At 37.6% G+C, this 15,818-nt stretch overlaps 1 protein-coding gene and 1 non-coding gene across 2 annotated transcripts in view; both read left to right on the forward strand.

Moving 5' to 3' along the window:
* The window catches only part of LOC110377730 (fatty acyl-CoA reductase wat), a 37,016-nt gene that overhangs the window by 16,455 nt on the left and 4,743 nt on the right, over positions 1-15,818 (forward strand). Inside the window, exons 2-12 of the mRNA XM_064042754.1 lie at positions 1,801-1,993; positions 5,322-5,580; positions 10,691-10,806; positions 12,054-12,176; positions 12,929-13,113; positions 13,368-13,451; positions 13,731-13,840; positions 14,217-14,302; positions 14,602-14,717; positions 15,105-15,227; positions 15,540-15,659. Coding sequence (XP_063898824.1) covers positions 1,802-1,993; positions 5,322-5,580; positions 10,691-10,806; positions 12,054-12,176; positions 12,929-13,113; positions 13,368-13,451; positions 13,731-13,840; positions 14,217-14,302; positions 14,602-14,717; positions 15,105-15,227; positions 15,540-15,659 — 1,514 coding nt within the window. The 5' untranslated portion in view covers position 1,801. The remainder of the gene's footprint in view (positions 1-1,800; positions 1,994-5,321; positions 5,581-10,690; positions 10,807-12,053; positions 12,177-12,928; positions 13,114-13,367; positions 13,452-13,730; positions 13,841-14,216; positions 14,303-14,601; positions 14,718-15,104; positions 15,228-15,539; positions 15,660-15,818) is intronic.
* On the forward strand, positions 8,911-8,983 carry Trnav-uac (transfer RNA valine (anticodon UAC)). Its single transcript has one exon. It is a non-coding gene; the product is annotated as a tRNA-Val (tRNA).

Genomic DNA, 15,818 nt, shown 5'->3' on the forward strand with positions numbered 1-15,818 from the left:
CGGAGCGTGTGCAAAATTTCATCCTAATCGAAGACCGGGAAGGGTGTCAAATTTAGGTTCCAAGATTTTCTTACATACATAGTTACAAGTGAAGATAATATAAGCGTGTTAAAAAATATATATGTCTAGAGTCGTCAGAAGTCGTGGTGGCCTAGTGGGTAAAGATCCAATCTCTCGAGTGGTGGTGAAAACAAAATTCGTATTAAGTGTTCCCTAAATGCCCTTTTAGGTATTTGTTGGTGAAAATGGGCATAAATGTATTCCAACACAAATTATCATACCTTTAGGAGAAGGAATATTTGTAAAAACTATACTGTTGAGTGCCGAAAACGTTTTGAAACAGGTTATCTTCCCCACTGAAAAATAAAAAAAGTGTTAAAAAATCTACAAAAATAAACATTATCCGACGTACCACAACAACTTTTAAACGTCTGTTGAACAATTGTCTAAAAATATTTTTTGTAGCCACTCTATTTTAGAGTCGTGTTCAACAGATGTTTAAGTTTTTATAGTAATTCCCTAAATGTTTAACCTCGGGGGGATAAGAAAACTTTTGTAAAATTTTCTACTGTCTATCATAAGATAAAGCCTGGTGACAAACGGACAGCAAAATCGTAATTATAAGGTCCCGTTTTACCCTAAAAAATGTAGGTATAGAATGACAGACACATATCCCCGTCAAACTTACAACTATTTCTCATAGGAGTTAAAATATATGCATCTTTTTTTTAACGACGTCAAAAATCATCAAATGACCCCTCCCGCTGTGGGTTAACAGCAGTGAGGGAGTGTCAGACTCTTACTGACTAAAAACCGTCGTGTTCCGTCATAGGCCTTTTATGTACCAGGGCCGCGGCAACTCAAAAAATATATGAATCTAAAACCAAGAGTCGTACTTACCCAACACAAATAAAAGAACTGATAAAGTTAAAGTTCTCATTATAATTATCCAAGTGCAACAAATTGATCACTTCCAAGCCGACTGCTCAATCAGACTACCTACTCTCGAACCAATGCAATCTTTTATAAGATGCGTTTGGGATAACATTGCTATCAAAACAATAAACTACCAAATGTGTTATAAAATTCTTTAAGATGATTGACTACAATATTGACAAATGGTTCGTTTCGAATCACATGACGAAGAAGGTATTAGTTTACAATGCTGGGGAATCTAGATTCATCAACAGATCAACAAAGTTTAGGGTTTTCTACGTAACAGTGTTGAGCAGATCAGATAAGCAGTCGCTCCATTTAAAACACTGGTACTCAGCTGCATCCAGTTAGACTGGAAGCCGACCCCAACATAGTTGGGCAAAGGATCGGCAGATAAAAAAAATGTTTTTATTAAAAACGTTCAAAACGAAATCTTATTTTGGTTTAAAGAAACTTTCATATAGCAGTCCGAGTTTGTAAGTTGGTGATTAACACACTCGTGCATCCGAGAACACGTTAATGTCGGTCCTGCGCCTGATCTCTCTCCGGTTGTGTCGGATTGTCATCCCATCGGGCTATGAGAATGAAGGAATAGTGAGTGCACCTGTGTCTGCAGAAATTCTTGTGCACTATAATATGTCCTGATCTCTTTGGAAAGACCCGACCAGACCAGACCAGACCGATTATTGGTCTGGTTATTATTATTTGTATGTCTCTACCAGACCTCGGGCGGGACTATAGAGTCCCGGATTTTTGGGAGGCGAACGTGGGGCCGAAGCCATCACGCTGAAGCCCTTTTGAGACAACTTTAATGAAATGGTTGTTATTATTATTATTAACTTAAACGTTTTCTTTTGCCCACAGAATGAACCACACAATAGAAGAATCTCCGTTAATGCAGACTCCGATGACTCAGGAGAAAATGGACAAATGGGTGGACGCTCAAATCAAAGGCGAGAAAATTGAGATCGATGTGTATGGAAAGCCCACGGAACAAATGCTGAAAGAGCTTGAAAACGTCCGAAATTTGAGCAAGGAACTACAGGATAATTTGCATGTAAGTGGTCAAAATCAAAGTCAAACCATTTATTTCATTTAGGCCTTATGAACCTCAAATATATAAATAAGTTTCATTCTAGCTGCTCATTCCAAAAGTAGCTTCCTATGGAGAAGAATGGGCCAGAAACTCCATGGTTACTCTTTTTAAAATCATTGTTTAGAGTACCCTCATACTATTACGGCGAACTTTTAGTCGGCGTATAGTTTGTTTGGGCTCATAAATCAGTATGAAGATGAATGGTAGTACGCACATTATAAAGTTCCGGTATTAGACCAACTGAAAACTTTTATTGAAATCAACTTTTTTGCCAATAATCGGGTCAACTGCCGGCTGGCTATTTAGTCTACAATTGGTCTCCTATTCATCAGTAGGCCTTCTTCGTGCTTCGGAAGACACGTTAAATTGGTGGGTCCTCCTGTCATTTGAGAACATCTTTGGCAGTCGTTATTGTAGGTCCACAGCATACCAACTTGACACAGACATTCATAGATTTTTGTCTGGTGTCTACGAAAGTCTGAGTCTACGAGTAAGTCGTGGTGGCCTAGTGGGTAAAGGACCAACCTCTCAAGTATGAGGGCGCGGGTTCGATCCCAGGTCAGGCAAGTACCAATGCAACTTTTCTAAGTTTGTATGTACTTTCTAAGTTTTTTTTTTTTTTGTTATCATATGGTCGGATTGTGTTTATTTTTATAATATTTACATAATATTTACATTAATTTTAAAAATTAAAAATAAACTTATATATACAACTTAAAACTAATACATAGCATCAAAAAATTGCTCCTCATCGCTGTCACCGGGTAATGTACCCAGAAGGCTGGCAGCATTGCCACGTTGGATGGCAATGCTCAACCTCTGTGCGAAATAAAAGCCAGCCCTTGGGTCACGAGAAGTGTCAACAAGGCGCTTAGAAATTTCCTTCGCAAGCGCGTGAGCACTCGGACCCCACGGCCCGAGAGTTTCAACCCCAAACGGCTCAAACATGTAATTCCCGATAAGGCTACTATATTTGCGCCGTTTGAGGTCCTCTGCTTGTGAAGCGGCGGAGCCGACACAACACGCAGTTCTAGGAAGATGGGATGGCGCAAGAGTGTCGACGCAGGTCGCGTCCCACACTAAAGTCCTACCCATCTTCCACGGAAAAAGCGACATGCCGTCTGGTCTCTTGCCATCGTCGCGTGCCAAACCATTTGGTTCAAGTACGGCTGGCACGCCGACGGCAACAAGAGCCCGACGGATCACGTCGTTGATATTCGCATGTCGTGGTATGCGGCCCGCACTCCGACTGCACGACAGGTCGTGGTGACCGAGGCTGTTGACAGCTTCCCCGCAGTGGCAGCGGTGAGGAGTGCAGCACGAAGCACCCAGACGCAGGCAGACAGCGAGTCTGAAAGTGGTGTCGTCAAACATGGTGCCTATGTTTGCCGACGGAAATGCGTGAAGCCAAAGACCTGACTCCCATTCACCCACAGCCAGTAGGCGTGCTCGCTCCGCAGAAGTAATGACGTATCAATGAGATTTTTCCGTATTACTCTGCAGAGCGGCTCATCCCACTGTCTCTGGGAGGATGGGTTGGCGGGTAGATCGGTATTCGGGCATGTGACTTTCCAGGCATTAATAGCCTCCGCCAGGCATGGCACCTCAAAATTGATCAGTGTAATAGGTAGGATTTTCCTGATCAATTTGTCAGTGCCATGGACGGAGGATATAAATGCCGGTAAACTAATACTGGAAATTTTGCGGACGCCAAGCCCTCCCATACGGATGGGAAGTGTAGCTTGAGACCAAGCTTTGTCATCCAAGGCCACATTTAAAATTGATGAAAGTGTGTGTCGAATTATTTTATCAATTTGATCCAAAAGGTTGATGTGCTTCCATAAATGAGAAGCACGCAAGATGTAGGTTAATTTGGGGCCAAAGCAGCAGTATCGTAGGATGGTGATGGCTGAATGTATATTAATTTTGAATAACCTTTCCGAAATATCATTGAAATTTTGAATTTTGTTCTCAATAAAATCCGAAAATGACTCTTCTAGTACTGGTGACCCCAGGAGGCAAAGAGAACTTTTGTCTATTATTTTTATGCCATCGGCTACTGCGTTAAAATTTTGGAGTGTCGTCTGTCTGTCGGTTGTGTCAGATATAAATAGTTCGCAAATTACTTTCTAAGTATATCTTAGACACCATATTGACTGTGTTTCGGATGGCACGTTAAACTGTAGGTCCCGGCTGTCATTGAACATCCTTGACAGTCGTTAGGGGTAGTCAGAAGCCAGTAAGTCTGACACCAGTCTAACCAAGGGGTATCGGTTTGCCCGGGTAACCGGGTTGAGGAGGTCAGATAGGCAGTCGCTTCTTGTAAAGCACTGGTACTCAGCTGAATCCGGTTAGACTGGAAGCCGACCCCAACATGATTGGGAAGCTCAAAAAAGCTCGGAAGATGATGTCTACAAAAGTCTGAGCCAATGATAAGTCTGCACAAACATCTTGTCTTCATATTTCCACTCCAGACTTTAAATTTTTACTCAGAGTTCGTATAGATATTTCTACAAAAATACGTATCGTGTGGACCCACCTTTACGGGAAGTCCGAAGATAGTTGACATTCATCTCAAGGGGTATCAGGTTGCCCTGAAAACAAACATACATCTCGACAGTGTTATTATAAATAAAACAAATTCTTCAACGTGTTTGTTTTTACATGATGATTTACATGTAAATATCGCTAAGAGATGGACAGATACAGAGCAGTCTGCAATCATACAGGGCGTTACTACTTACAATATGGCTTTTTAAATGATTGTTATAAACCCCTAAAACCTCGTTGGCCTAAAGTGTCGGGTTCGATTCTCGGTTCGATCGACATTTGTGTGATGCGCATGAGTGTTGGCCGTGATTTGGGAGGTAATATGTATTTATAAATGTGTATACATGTGTTTTATCAGTCCCGTAACACAAAATAATTATTTACTTAACATGGGGCTAACCGACTGTGTGTAAAGGTCATCATCTCCCGCACCTTTTCAAAACTATATTGCCAATCTGATCTCCTCAACCCCGTTACCCAGGCAACCCAATAATCCTTAAAGCTATTTGTCAGACTTACTAGCTTCTGACAACCAGTGACGACTGCCAAGGATGTTAAATGACAGCCGGGAGCCTACAGTTTAACGTGCCATCCGAAACAGTCATTGGTGTCCAAGATATACTTGGAAAGTACATACAAACTTTTAAAAGTTGCATTGATACTTGCTTAAATCAGAGTCTTTTCGAAAAAGGATCGCCAAATAGAATTCTCTCTTTATATTTATCTTCTTTTTACACAGGAATTAGAAACCTCAGTCCGCATAGCAGAGGTAGAAAATCAAGCGATGAACCCAACTGCTGAGATTTTAGACTTCTCGGAAGACCACGAGTTTGTTCCTGACAACCAGGATACATATTATGCTGAAGAGGATAAGATGGATGCTAAAGAAGAAGAGAAACAGAAGCTTACGAAGGGTAAAGGAGCTAAGACTGAAATTCAGAGTTTTTATAAAGACCAGTGTGTGTTTTTGACCGGTGGTACTGGGTTCTTGGGGAAAGGTAAGTACTGCATGGTTTGAGGCCCTAAAGTTTCTGTCTAAGGAGTTGATAGAAGTTATTGATTGAATTTAGCTTGCTGATATAAATCTAACAACAATAGTATTAGTATACAAATGAAGTTGGTTGTGTCTTGTGTATGTTACACAAAAACTAGTCTAATGAAAAAAATGGGCAATGAAATAAATATTTTATCAGGAGAGACTGTTTCAAGAGAAGTAATTTAATAATGTATGGACTCTACTCTTCTAGAAGATGTGATAAGATTCATTTTGAATACTGTGAAGTTATTAGTAGCCAACTTGGGAGCGGCAAACATATTTGACGAGAACTGTTATAGTAATGTTCCATTGGCAATTGTAGATAGACAGAATCTTTTGGACCTACCATTTTGTTTTTACAGACATCTGAATGCTTTCAAGTGTGTGCCGATTTGTTTTTCATGCTTACCAAATTTTTGACATGACTACAAAGTTTGTATAAAGTTATGATTCAAAATTGTACTGCCATATTTGTACAGTTCTTATTTTAGGCCGTGTTTTTCCTCATATTTTCCGCAAAAAAAACTGGTTTAAGGTCTTTTAAATGCGGCTAGTGTATGAATGAGTTACCATAGATGTAAATATATCATAGAGACACTTCTACGTGCCTCAGAAAGATCCTTAGATCATTTAAAAGCGATATGCCAGCGGTGAGGCACATAAATGTATCTTCTGGTGTAACACTATAAAATGTCCGCGAAATTGCAATCTTTGTGCGCGAACATAATATGCTAGATCTCTCACCTACGAGTATCTATATTTTTTATTCGCGAATAAATTAGGGCGAACAATTTGTGTTGAATCTTGCCATAACTTCATTAAATAATATGTATTTAATATTTATTAAATAATATGTAATTGAATGCATCTACTTTGTGCAAATCTGCGAATATAAACTGCAGACTAAGATGGAACAGATAAAAAGCTCAGTTCATAGTTATATTTAACTACAAACCAGTCTGACTAGAACATGTTAAGTTACTGACTGACGTAGGCATTTTGTTCGGGTGTTAACCCCAGACTACTCTAGCTGACGCACAACATAACTCTTTTTAGGGTTCCGTACCCAGAGAGTAAAACGGGACCTTATTGTTTTCGCTCCTATGTCCGTTCGTCCGTCCGTCCGTTTGTCACCGAGAAGCTGAAATTTTTACAGATATGATATTTTTGTTCAACAAATATTTGAAAACTAGAATTAAATAAATATTTTGGGGGGCTCCCATACAACAAACGTGATTTTTTTTCCGTTTTATAAATAATGATACGGACTCGCACTTGGCCGGTTCTTTTTATGCAGTCGGGCAAAAGAACAAAGATTCGAATGATATTGACGTAAGTAAGTTTCCGCCAGCGGTTTTACGTTTTAACGACTCTATTTGTTTTTAAATCTTTTTTCGTCGTGTGAATACTTCGCGCACCTGGATAAAAATAGTCTGTAGCCTTGTTCGGAAATTGGGCTATCTAACACTAAATGTATTATTGAAATCGGTCTTGTAGTATCTAAGATTTAACTTACAAAATAACTCTTCAGTTTCTATATATTTTCTTACTTAGTTACGTCTATTTTAATTCCAATTTTACTTAAACTAGGTACCTACTTTACTAAAAATAAAATACTGTAGTTTGTAAATATAGTGTACATATTCTTATTTAAATAAACTAATTTTACTTTATTTTCTGCAGCCATCAAAGTTTACACTGACTTGCAAAAAAATAAGTTTTCTTTCTGGCGGTTTTTTTCTTTTATTTTTGCATGTATGTGTTTTATTTCTTGTCTTAACTGCATTTCAAGTTACCCTAGTTTTACGGAAATTTCCTATGCGTTGCTCCAAACTTTAAGCATGATTTTGAGTTTTTTTTGTTTATTTATGCATGGTGTGTGTTTTCTATTGTTTTTTTGTTATGCTTTTTTGTGTTTCGTGTGTGTGTTTCGGGGATTCCATTGAGGTAAGCAGTTCCTAGTAATTTTTGGCACAAAAAGCCTAGCTTTTTTATCTAAGTACGTAATGTATTGTTTGGTACTTTTTATTCAGTGTAGTTTTCAATTCATAACATCCTTAATGTATTAGTCTCATAATAAACTGGCTGTTCCCTGCGGTTTCACTCGCATTCCCGGGGGAACTTCTTCCCGCATCTGGATAAAATATAGTCTGTTACCCGGAGAAAGTGTAGCTTCACAACAGTGATATTTTTTCAAATCGGTTCAGTAGTTTCCGAGCCGTTAAAAAAACACAAAAAGTTTTTCCTTTTTATATTTCAAAATCGTTATATATTAAAAGTTAAGTTATAGGTAGTTAAGTTAGGGCCTACTTAGTTATTATACAAGTTAAGCATAACTATTCATATAATACTAGCTTCCGCTCTCGGTTTCCAAGAGAATTCTTCAAAAGTCCGGGATAAAAACTATCCTATGTTCTTTCTCAAGGTCAACTCTATCTCTGTACCAAATGTTATTAAAATCAGTTCAGTGGTTTAGATGTGAAAGCGTAACAGACAGACAGACAGAGTTACTTTCGCATTAACAATATTAGTAGGGATTCATGTAATATAAATGTTAATATATTATTTTTTTATGTCCACAGATGGCAGAATAAGCTTAAAAGCGAGTCGTGTGGTGGAAAAAGTCGTTTTGTGATCTGTCCTATGTTATCTCGTGTATTAATTAAATTATTTTGATTTTAAAAAGTTTATTTTATTTAAAAAGCATTGTTTTAGTGGTGTGTGCAATGTATTTAAATTAAATTGAATGCTTTTTTTGTATGATGTTTAATTTTTTTTCCTTGGAGTGTAATTCGATTTTCTTATGGCATCTGAGTACGTACTGGCTATCTGATGTTTTTAATTATTTGCCTAGCCTTTTCCCAACTACGATGAGGCCAGCTTTGAGTCTCACCATGCAATGCATGCATGAATGCAGATAGAAACGCAGGTAGGTACTAGAGTTTTAGGTAGGTACATTGAGCGAATGCTCTATCTATATTAATTCAATTCAATTCAAATTCAATATATCAATTCAAATCATTCCAGTAATAGATTATTTCAAAAAGACAATGCAACAGTAAAATGTTACACGTAGATAGAAAGATAGGTAGGTATATCTTTTTATGTTCACCTAATTATAACGAAAGATAATATGTGAGTTAATATTTGCACAACGATGCGGTAGAATATTATGATACTCTGTTGACTAAACACCTGTTAAAACTTCAAGCTATATGACATATAGTATACATTGTATTGTTTTTCCTTTCCTATCAACACATGGGACCCTATTTTGGTCGCGCACATAACTGGTTCCGTGGTGTAGTGGTTATCACATCTGCTTTACACGCAGAAGGCCGCCAGTTCGATCCTGGCCGGAATCATATCTTTTTGAGTTTTTTTTATTTTTAATCTTTTGTATTTCTTGTTTGCTCTGTATCTCTGTATTGTTTTCGCTCCTCTGTTCGTCCTTCCGTCCGTACGTCTGTCAAGAAGCTGTACCTATCTCATGAACCGTGATAGTTAGAGAGTTGAAATTTTCACAGATGATGTATTTCTGTTGCCGCTATAACAACAAATACTGAAAACTACAATAGAATAAATATTTTTGGGGGCTCCCATACAATAAACGTGATTTTTTTGCTCATTTTCTAAACAATGGTACGGAACCCTTCTTGTGCGTGTCCGACTCGCACTTGGTCGGTATTTTTTCTCTTTATTACATTTTTATAGTAAATAAATAGAACAGTAAAAATAACAACTTCCTTATTTATTATTATGTAGTACCTATTGAAATTTTTCCACCATGTATGACGCAAAAAAACTACTCTTAGTACTTACATTTATAATAATAATTATACCGAGACAGACAAACACGCCAATTATGGCACCTACCATTTATTTTCTAACTAGCTGTTGCCCGCAACTTCGTCTGCGTGGGCAAGTTTCATACAAACTTTCATCCCCTATTTTATCCCCTTGGGGGTAGAATTGATCAAAATCCTTTCTTAGCGGATGCCTACGTCATAACATCTACCTGCATGCCAAATTTCAGCCCGATCCGTCCAGTGGTTTCAGCTGTGCGTTGATAGATCACTATGTCAGTCAGTCAGTCACCTTTGAGTTTTATATATTTAGATAAGTAAATAAGTACCTAATGTCATTACATATGTAATTACATAGCTTTATACTTTTAACTGCCTCGTTGGTCTAGCTGTCGCAAGTGCGGCTGCTGAGCACGAGGTCTCGGGTTCGATTCCCGAGTCGGGCCGAAATCGCTTTGTAGGTTTTAGAAGACTTTCACAAAGCAGGCCGGAGCCTGGAAGCTGGTGATTGATACACCCGTGCATCGGAGAGCACGTAAATGTCGGTCCTGCGCCTGATCTCTCTCCGGTCGTGTCGGATTACCGTCCCATCGGGCTATGAGAGTTAAGGAATAGTGAGTGCACCTGTGTTTGCGCAAATGCTCGTGCACTATAATATGTCCTGCGTAGTTGGCTAATCTCCTTACATGAGAACAGCCGCCGTAGCCGATAATCGGCTAGGAGGACATCATCATCATCAATTACATAGCTTGTTTACCGCGGTTTCACTCGCGTCCCGTGGAAATTACTGGGGCCCGATTCTCCTAATTTGACTTAAGCGATATACGATTCACATTCGACTGCGATCCAATCACGACTCGATTACAATTGAAGCGTATGTGGCATTCCGCAATTTTGAAATAAACGTTTTTATCATTTTCTGTCATTCAATAATGAACCATTTTGTCTGTAAATGATTTACGATTGCAATATGATTGTAGAGCAAACTACCGTATAGACCAAAATCACCAAAATGGCAAACCAATCGAATTTCGTTGGAATACGATTGGTCATACATTAGTAGCAGAATGCCCGATGTGGTTAAAACTGCTATTTCCATTCAATTTCTATTCAATTCTGACATTATTAACTTAGCAGAATCGGGCCCCAGCTCGTGGACAAATGACATGATGATAATGATGGAAATGAAATCGGATATCACACATTTGAAGCATAGATGTCTTAGTTTTATATTAATTAAATATTAAAAACAATAATATATTTCAGTTCTCATCGAGAAATTAATTCGTGCCTGTGGAGATATCAACACAATATATGTGTTAGCTAGAAGTAAGAAGGGGAAAGACGCTACAGTCAGGCTACATGAAATGATGGACGAATTTGTAAGTATTTTGGTTAAAATAATGGCCTAAAACCTAAAACGATGCATTTATTATTATTGCTCTAAGTAAGGAATGATGTCTTGCTAGCCGATTATCGGCTGCGGCGGCTGTTCTCATAGGAGAATATCCATCTGCGCAGGATATTTTATAGTGCACAAGCATTTGCGCAGACACAGGTGCACTCATTATTCCTCCACTCTCATAGCGCGATGGGACGACAATCCGACCTGACAGAGATCAGGCGCAGGATCACCAACTTCCAGACTCCGGGCTGCTTGCTTACGTGATATTACGAGATATTTTTCAATAAAACTCTTTGAAACTTTCATACAATCCAAAAAAAAAACATCAAATATTCAACTAAGTTGCATTAAATAACTTCCATATTTGTTTTATGTGTGTTACTATCCGTCAGTTGCACAAAGCTCCATTAAAATTAAAGCTTCTTTAATTAATAATATATTGCTGACTCTTTCTTTGTCAACAAGACAAAAAGTGTTAGCAATAGATTTAACGAAGCTTTAGTTTTAATGGAGCTTTGTGCAACTGACGGTATACCTACTTACGTAGTCACCGGGAGAAAATTGATTTACATGGTTTACTGTCCACCATCTCACCTTACATATAGGCTGATTTATTTAATACTAGCTTTCCGCCCGCGGCTTCGCCCGCGTGGAATTCGGTTATATTGCGGTATAAATCACAACTATAAGAAAACTTCTCATTCCCACGGAAAAATCTAAGAAGCACGATGTAACGCTGGATACGATTACTTGTTAAACCAAAACTGAATGGTACACTATATTATACGTTTTCCCTTGTGGAGCAAAAACATGCAGATTTTGGGCACTGGAAACCCGGGAACACGCTACATAGAGCTGACCATGCGAAAAACAATGTTTTTCTAAGTGTACTCCAGCAACCCTTAGAGTTTGGCCTTGCTCTTCATTAATGGTCAATTGTCATTGAATAATTTCTCGCATGTTTGTGGTTGTTTTAAACGACACACAGCGCCATCTACAATCCATCCATCAAGCAAACAATATTTTTGTTTTCCCTCGAGAATATCTATTTTTTTCGGGATAAAAAGTACCCTATTATTTAATCCGGACTTCTAACATTACGTCTGCAAAATTTCAAAGCAATCGGTTCAGTAGTTACGGCGTGAAAGCGGAACAAACAAACAAACAAACAAACTCACTTTCCGATTTATAATATTAGTAAGGATAACTTTTTTGTGTTTCCAGCTGTTCCACAGAGCTCACGAAGTAAACCCTAAAGGCATTCACAAAGTGGTGCCAATAGTAGGAGATATGGAACTGCCAGGGTTAGGCATCAGTGAAGAGGATAGGAAGATGCTTACTTCCAAGGTTCGTATTTGTTTTAAAAACAAATTAAATTGAATCTCACATAAAGGATATAGGTATATAAGGATAAAGTAGCTATTTTATTAAAAGTACCTAACTATTTTATTCTGGTGCATAAATTTGAGTCTGTCATTGAACATCCTTGGCAGTCGTTACGGGTAGTCAGAAGCCAGTAAGTCTGACACCAGTCTAACCAAGGGGTTGCCCGGGTACCTAGGTTGAGGAGGTCAGATAGGTAGTCGCTTCTTGTAAAGCGCTTGTACTCAGCTGAATCCGGTAAGACTGGAAGCCGACCCCAACATGGTTGGGGAAAAGGCTCGGAGGATGATGATTCTGGTGCATAAATAGGCTTCATAATTTCCAAGTTTCATCAAAATTTGTGAATAAGTAACCAAACTTCCCTACTAGTAGTTAGATACTACTTACGGACAAAAGTAGGCGCTATATAAAGGTCTAAGAAATAATGTTTTAATTTACTTCTTTACCTCCTTCTGAGAAAACTTCTTCCCGCTCCCGGACAAGAAGTGGTCTTTATGTTATTTTGATATAAAACCTACATTACTGCAAAAAGAGATTGCTTTTTCATATAAAAAAAAAAACAGAATCGACAGCAATGAATTAAGTTATTTAGTTAAGTTTAAGTTAGTTTAAATACAGAACAATAGTAAAAAAATATTAGTCTTTCGACTTACGAACGATAGATGGCGGTACAAAGTTTCAAAGTTTCGTATTCTCACCAATAGATGTCGTTACAGGTTACAATAATTATTAACGCGGCGGCCACAGTCAAGTTTGATGAAAAACTATCAGTTTCTACAGCTATTAATGTAAAAGGAACTAAGGAAGTCCTGAAACTGGCTAAAGAGTGCAGGAATTTGAAAGCTATCACCCATGTGTCGACTGCTTTCTCTAACACTCATGTGAATCATATTGAAGAAAAGTAAGTATTAAATTTTACTTCCCAAAGCTTTACTGCAAATCTCCTTACTACGTCATGTTACCAACCAAAACTAATATTTCCACGAGTTTCATCTTTTCACATGAATGCGGAATAACTTTTTTAGCTTCTAACCGCGACATTGTTAGCACAATGTCAGGAATTTGCTCAAAGAGAGGAAGAACAAAGAAATCATAAACACCAGAATATGATTTTTTTATATAATGACTTGTTTTAATATACATTTTTATTTCCAGGTTCTACGAACCTCCAATGTCCGTGGAGGCACTTGAAGCTTTGACTGAAGTCGACAACAAATTGATTGAAAGCATCTTACCCACGTGAGTTTTTTTTTCTATATAACTTACTACCTGTTTCACCCGCATCCCGGGGGAACTTCTTTCCATGGCCTATGTCAGGCTGCATTTTATACGACTACAGGAATATCAACAGTGTTTTTTTTTCTTCAATAAAAAAAAAATGAATAGAAAATATGGGTTTTTACATTGACAATGAATGCAAAGGATTTACCACCTTTAAATTCAGACATGAATAGTTATATGCAGCTTACTATATGACACTGTTAGGTACACACTGAAGATGTTTTTGTTATGTTCCAGACTTCTAGGAAAACGTCCAAACACATATTGCTTCACAAAGGCGATAGCTGAAGAGGCTGTCAGGAAATATGGTGAAGGATTGCCTATCAGCATTGTTCGACCTTCCATAGGTAAGTCAAAGAAAAAACCTTATAGATAACAACAGGAATTAAGCTTATTTTCTACAAAAACCAGTTTCCATCCGCACTTTTACCTTCCTGATACTTATAGCACCCGGATAAGTCCATATTCTAAGATGGACTGCAATCTATGAACATGTGATTGAGAAACAAACATCAAACCCAAAAAATACGCATTTATTACGTATTAATAAGACATCCTCTAAGTACATATTAATAAGACTAGCAGTTTCATTCACGTTACCTACTACAGTCTTTCTAACTAAAATCACTTCAAAGCCGTTTTTCCGTAAAAGTGGAAAAAACTACAACTATGAATAGTATGTTGAAGTTGATAATTGGTATATACTTTGATTTATGATTACAGTTGTATCGACATACGAAGAGCCCGTGCGAGGCTGGACGGATAGCGTGTATGGACCAACCGGACTCGTAGTTGGAATTGGCACTGGGGTAAACATTTATTATAAAATGAATATTTTTTTAGAGCTTTTCAGAACATTTTTTTGAAGTTAAATTTTCTTATGACGTAAATATTACGTTAAGTGACGTTACAAATAACGAATTTTATTTTCATAAAAAATAGAATTCTGCAAATGTTGTTGTTATTACTTTTGGTAACTAGCTCTATAGATATATGTACATTTATTAGGTAAAACTGTAAATTCATTTTCGGCTTTACATGTAGTTTTGCAATACCTAGAATAAAATTGAAGAACTCGAAATCAATAACAAATTCTTATTTTTGTCAGGTTTTGCGTACCATGTATATGGATCAATCAAAGGTAGCTGACATGGTACCAGTGGATCTATGCGTGAATGCCATCCTTGCATCTGCTTGGTTTACTGCCAAGAATTTTAAGGAAAAGTGAGTAACAACATACCTAATTGCCTTTCATTTAAAGACTACCTTCTGCTAGAAGTTCCACCCAAGTCACCCCTGTATTTTAAAACCAGCTTCCGCCTGCGATTTCACCTTCTTCCGAGCAAAACTACTTGCACCTTTTGTATTTCGTATTTAAAAAGTAGCCTGTTCGTCGATAAGTGGGATATCTAACACCGATTCCAAGTTTTTTTTTTTTAATTTTACCAATAAATCCTGAAATTAGACCCTTCAAGCAAATCCAGTTTCGCGAAGCTCTACGAGATACGGGTGAACTATCTGGCAGAAGCTAGTATAATGACAAGCAAGATATATTTTTTGGTAACAAAACTTTTACTTTTATTTTATTTTATATTTTTACTTTATTTGCAGCCAAACATCGCACATACCGATCTACAATTTTGTTTCTGGAGCACAAAAACCAATTACATGGGGAGATTTTATAGAACGCAACCGAAAGTACGGCATCGACAAACCTACAACAAAGGCTGTGTGGTAAGCAATATATTTCATAATCTGTATTTTTAACCACCGAAAAAAAGAGGGGTGTTTTAAGTTTGATCGCTATGACGTGTATCTGTCTGAAGCCCTATGGATCTTAAAAGGATGAATTGATTTGGATGAGTTATTATTTAGAAGAAAACCGATAGTCCAGCGGTTACTCTTAGACATATTTCATCGATATTTGATTAGCCGTTTTAAAGTTATCATCTAGTTTGTTAACAGAACAAATTAAAGCCAAAGAGAATAATTCAGACTTACCTTAACGACGATTTAAGTTTTAATATATTTTTTTTTTAATTTCAGGTACTACGGTCTAAATCCTACAAACAACTACTATTTGTTCCTATTCTACAATTTCTTCCTGCACTACTTGCCTGCTTTGATGATTGACACTTACTGTGCTATCACGGGGAAGAGACGAGCGTAAATAAATTAAACATACTCAGTACATATTTTACAGATGTCGCTTGCGTTTGTATTACGCCAAAAATGATTTAACGCACCGGAGTCGGTACAAAAACATACCTTTATGCGAAAAAGTCTGCCAACTCAACCAATAGTGATAGCTCATTCTATGTTTAC

The sequence above is a fragment of the Helicoverpa armigera genome, chromosome 29 (assembly GCF_030705265.1).
Source record: "Helicoverpa armigera isolate CAAS_96S chromosome 29, ASM3070526v1, whole genome shotgun sequence".
Classification (NCBI taxonomy): Eukaryota; Metazoa; Arthropoda; class Insecta; order Lepidoptera; family Noctuidae; genus Helicoverpa; species Helicoverpa armigera.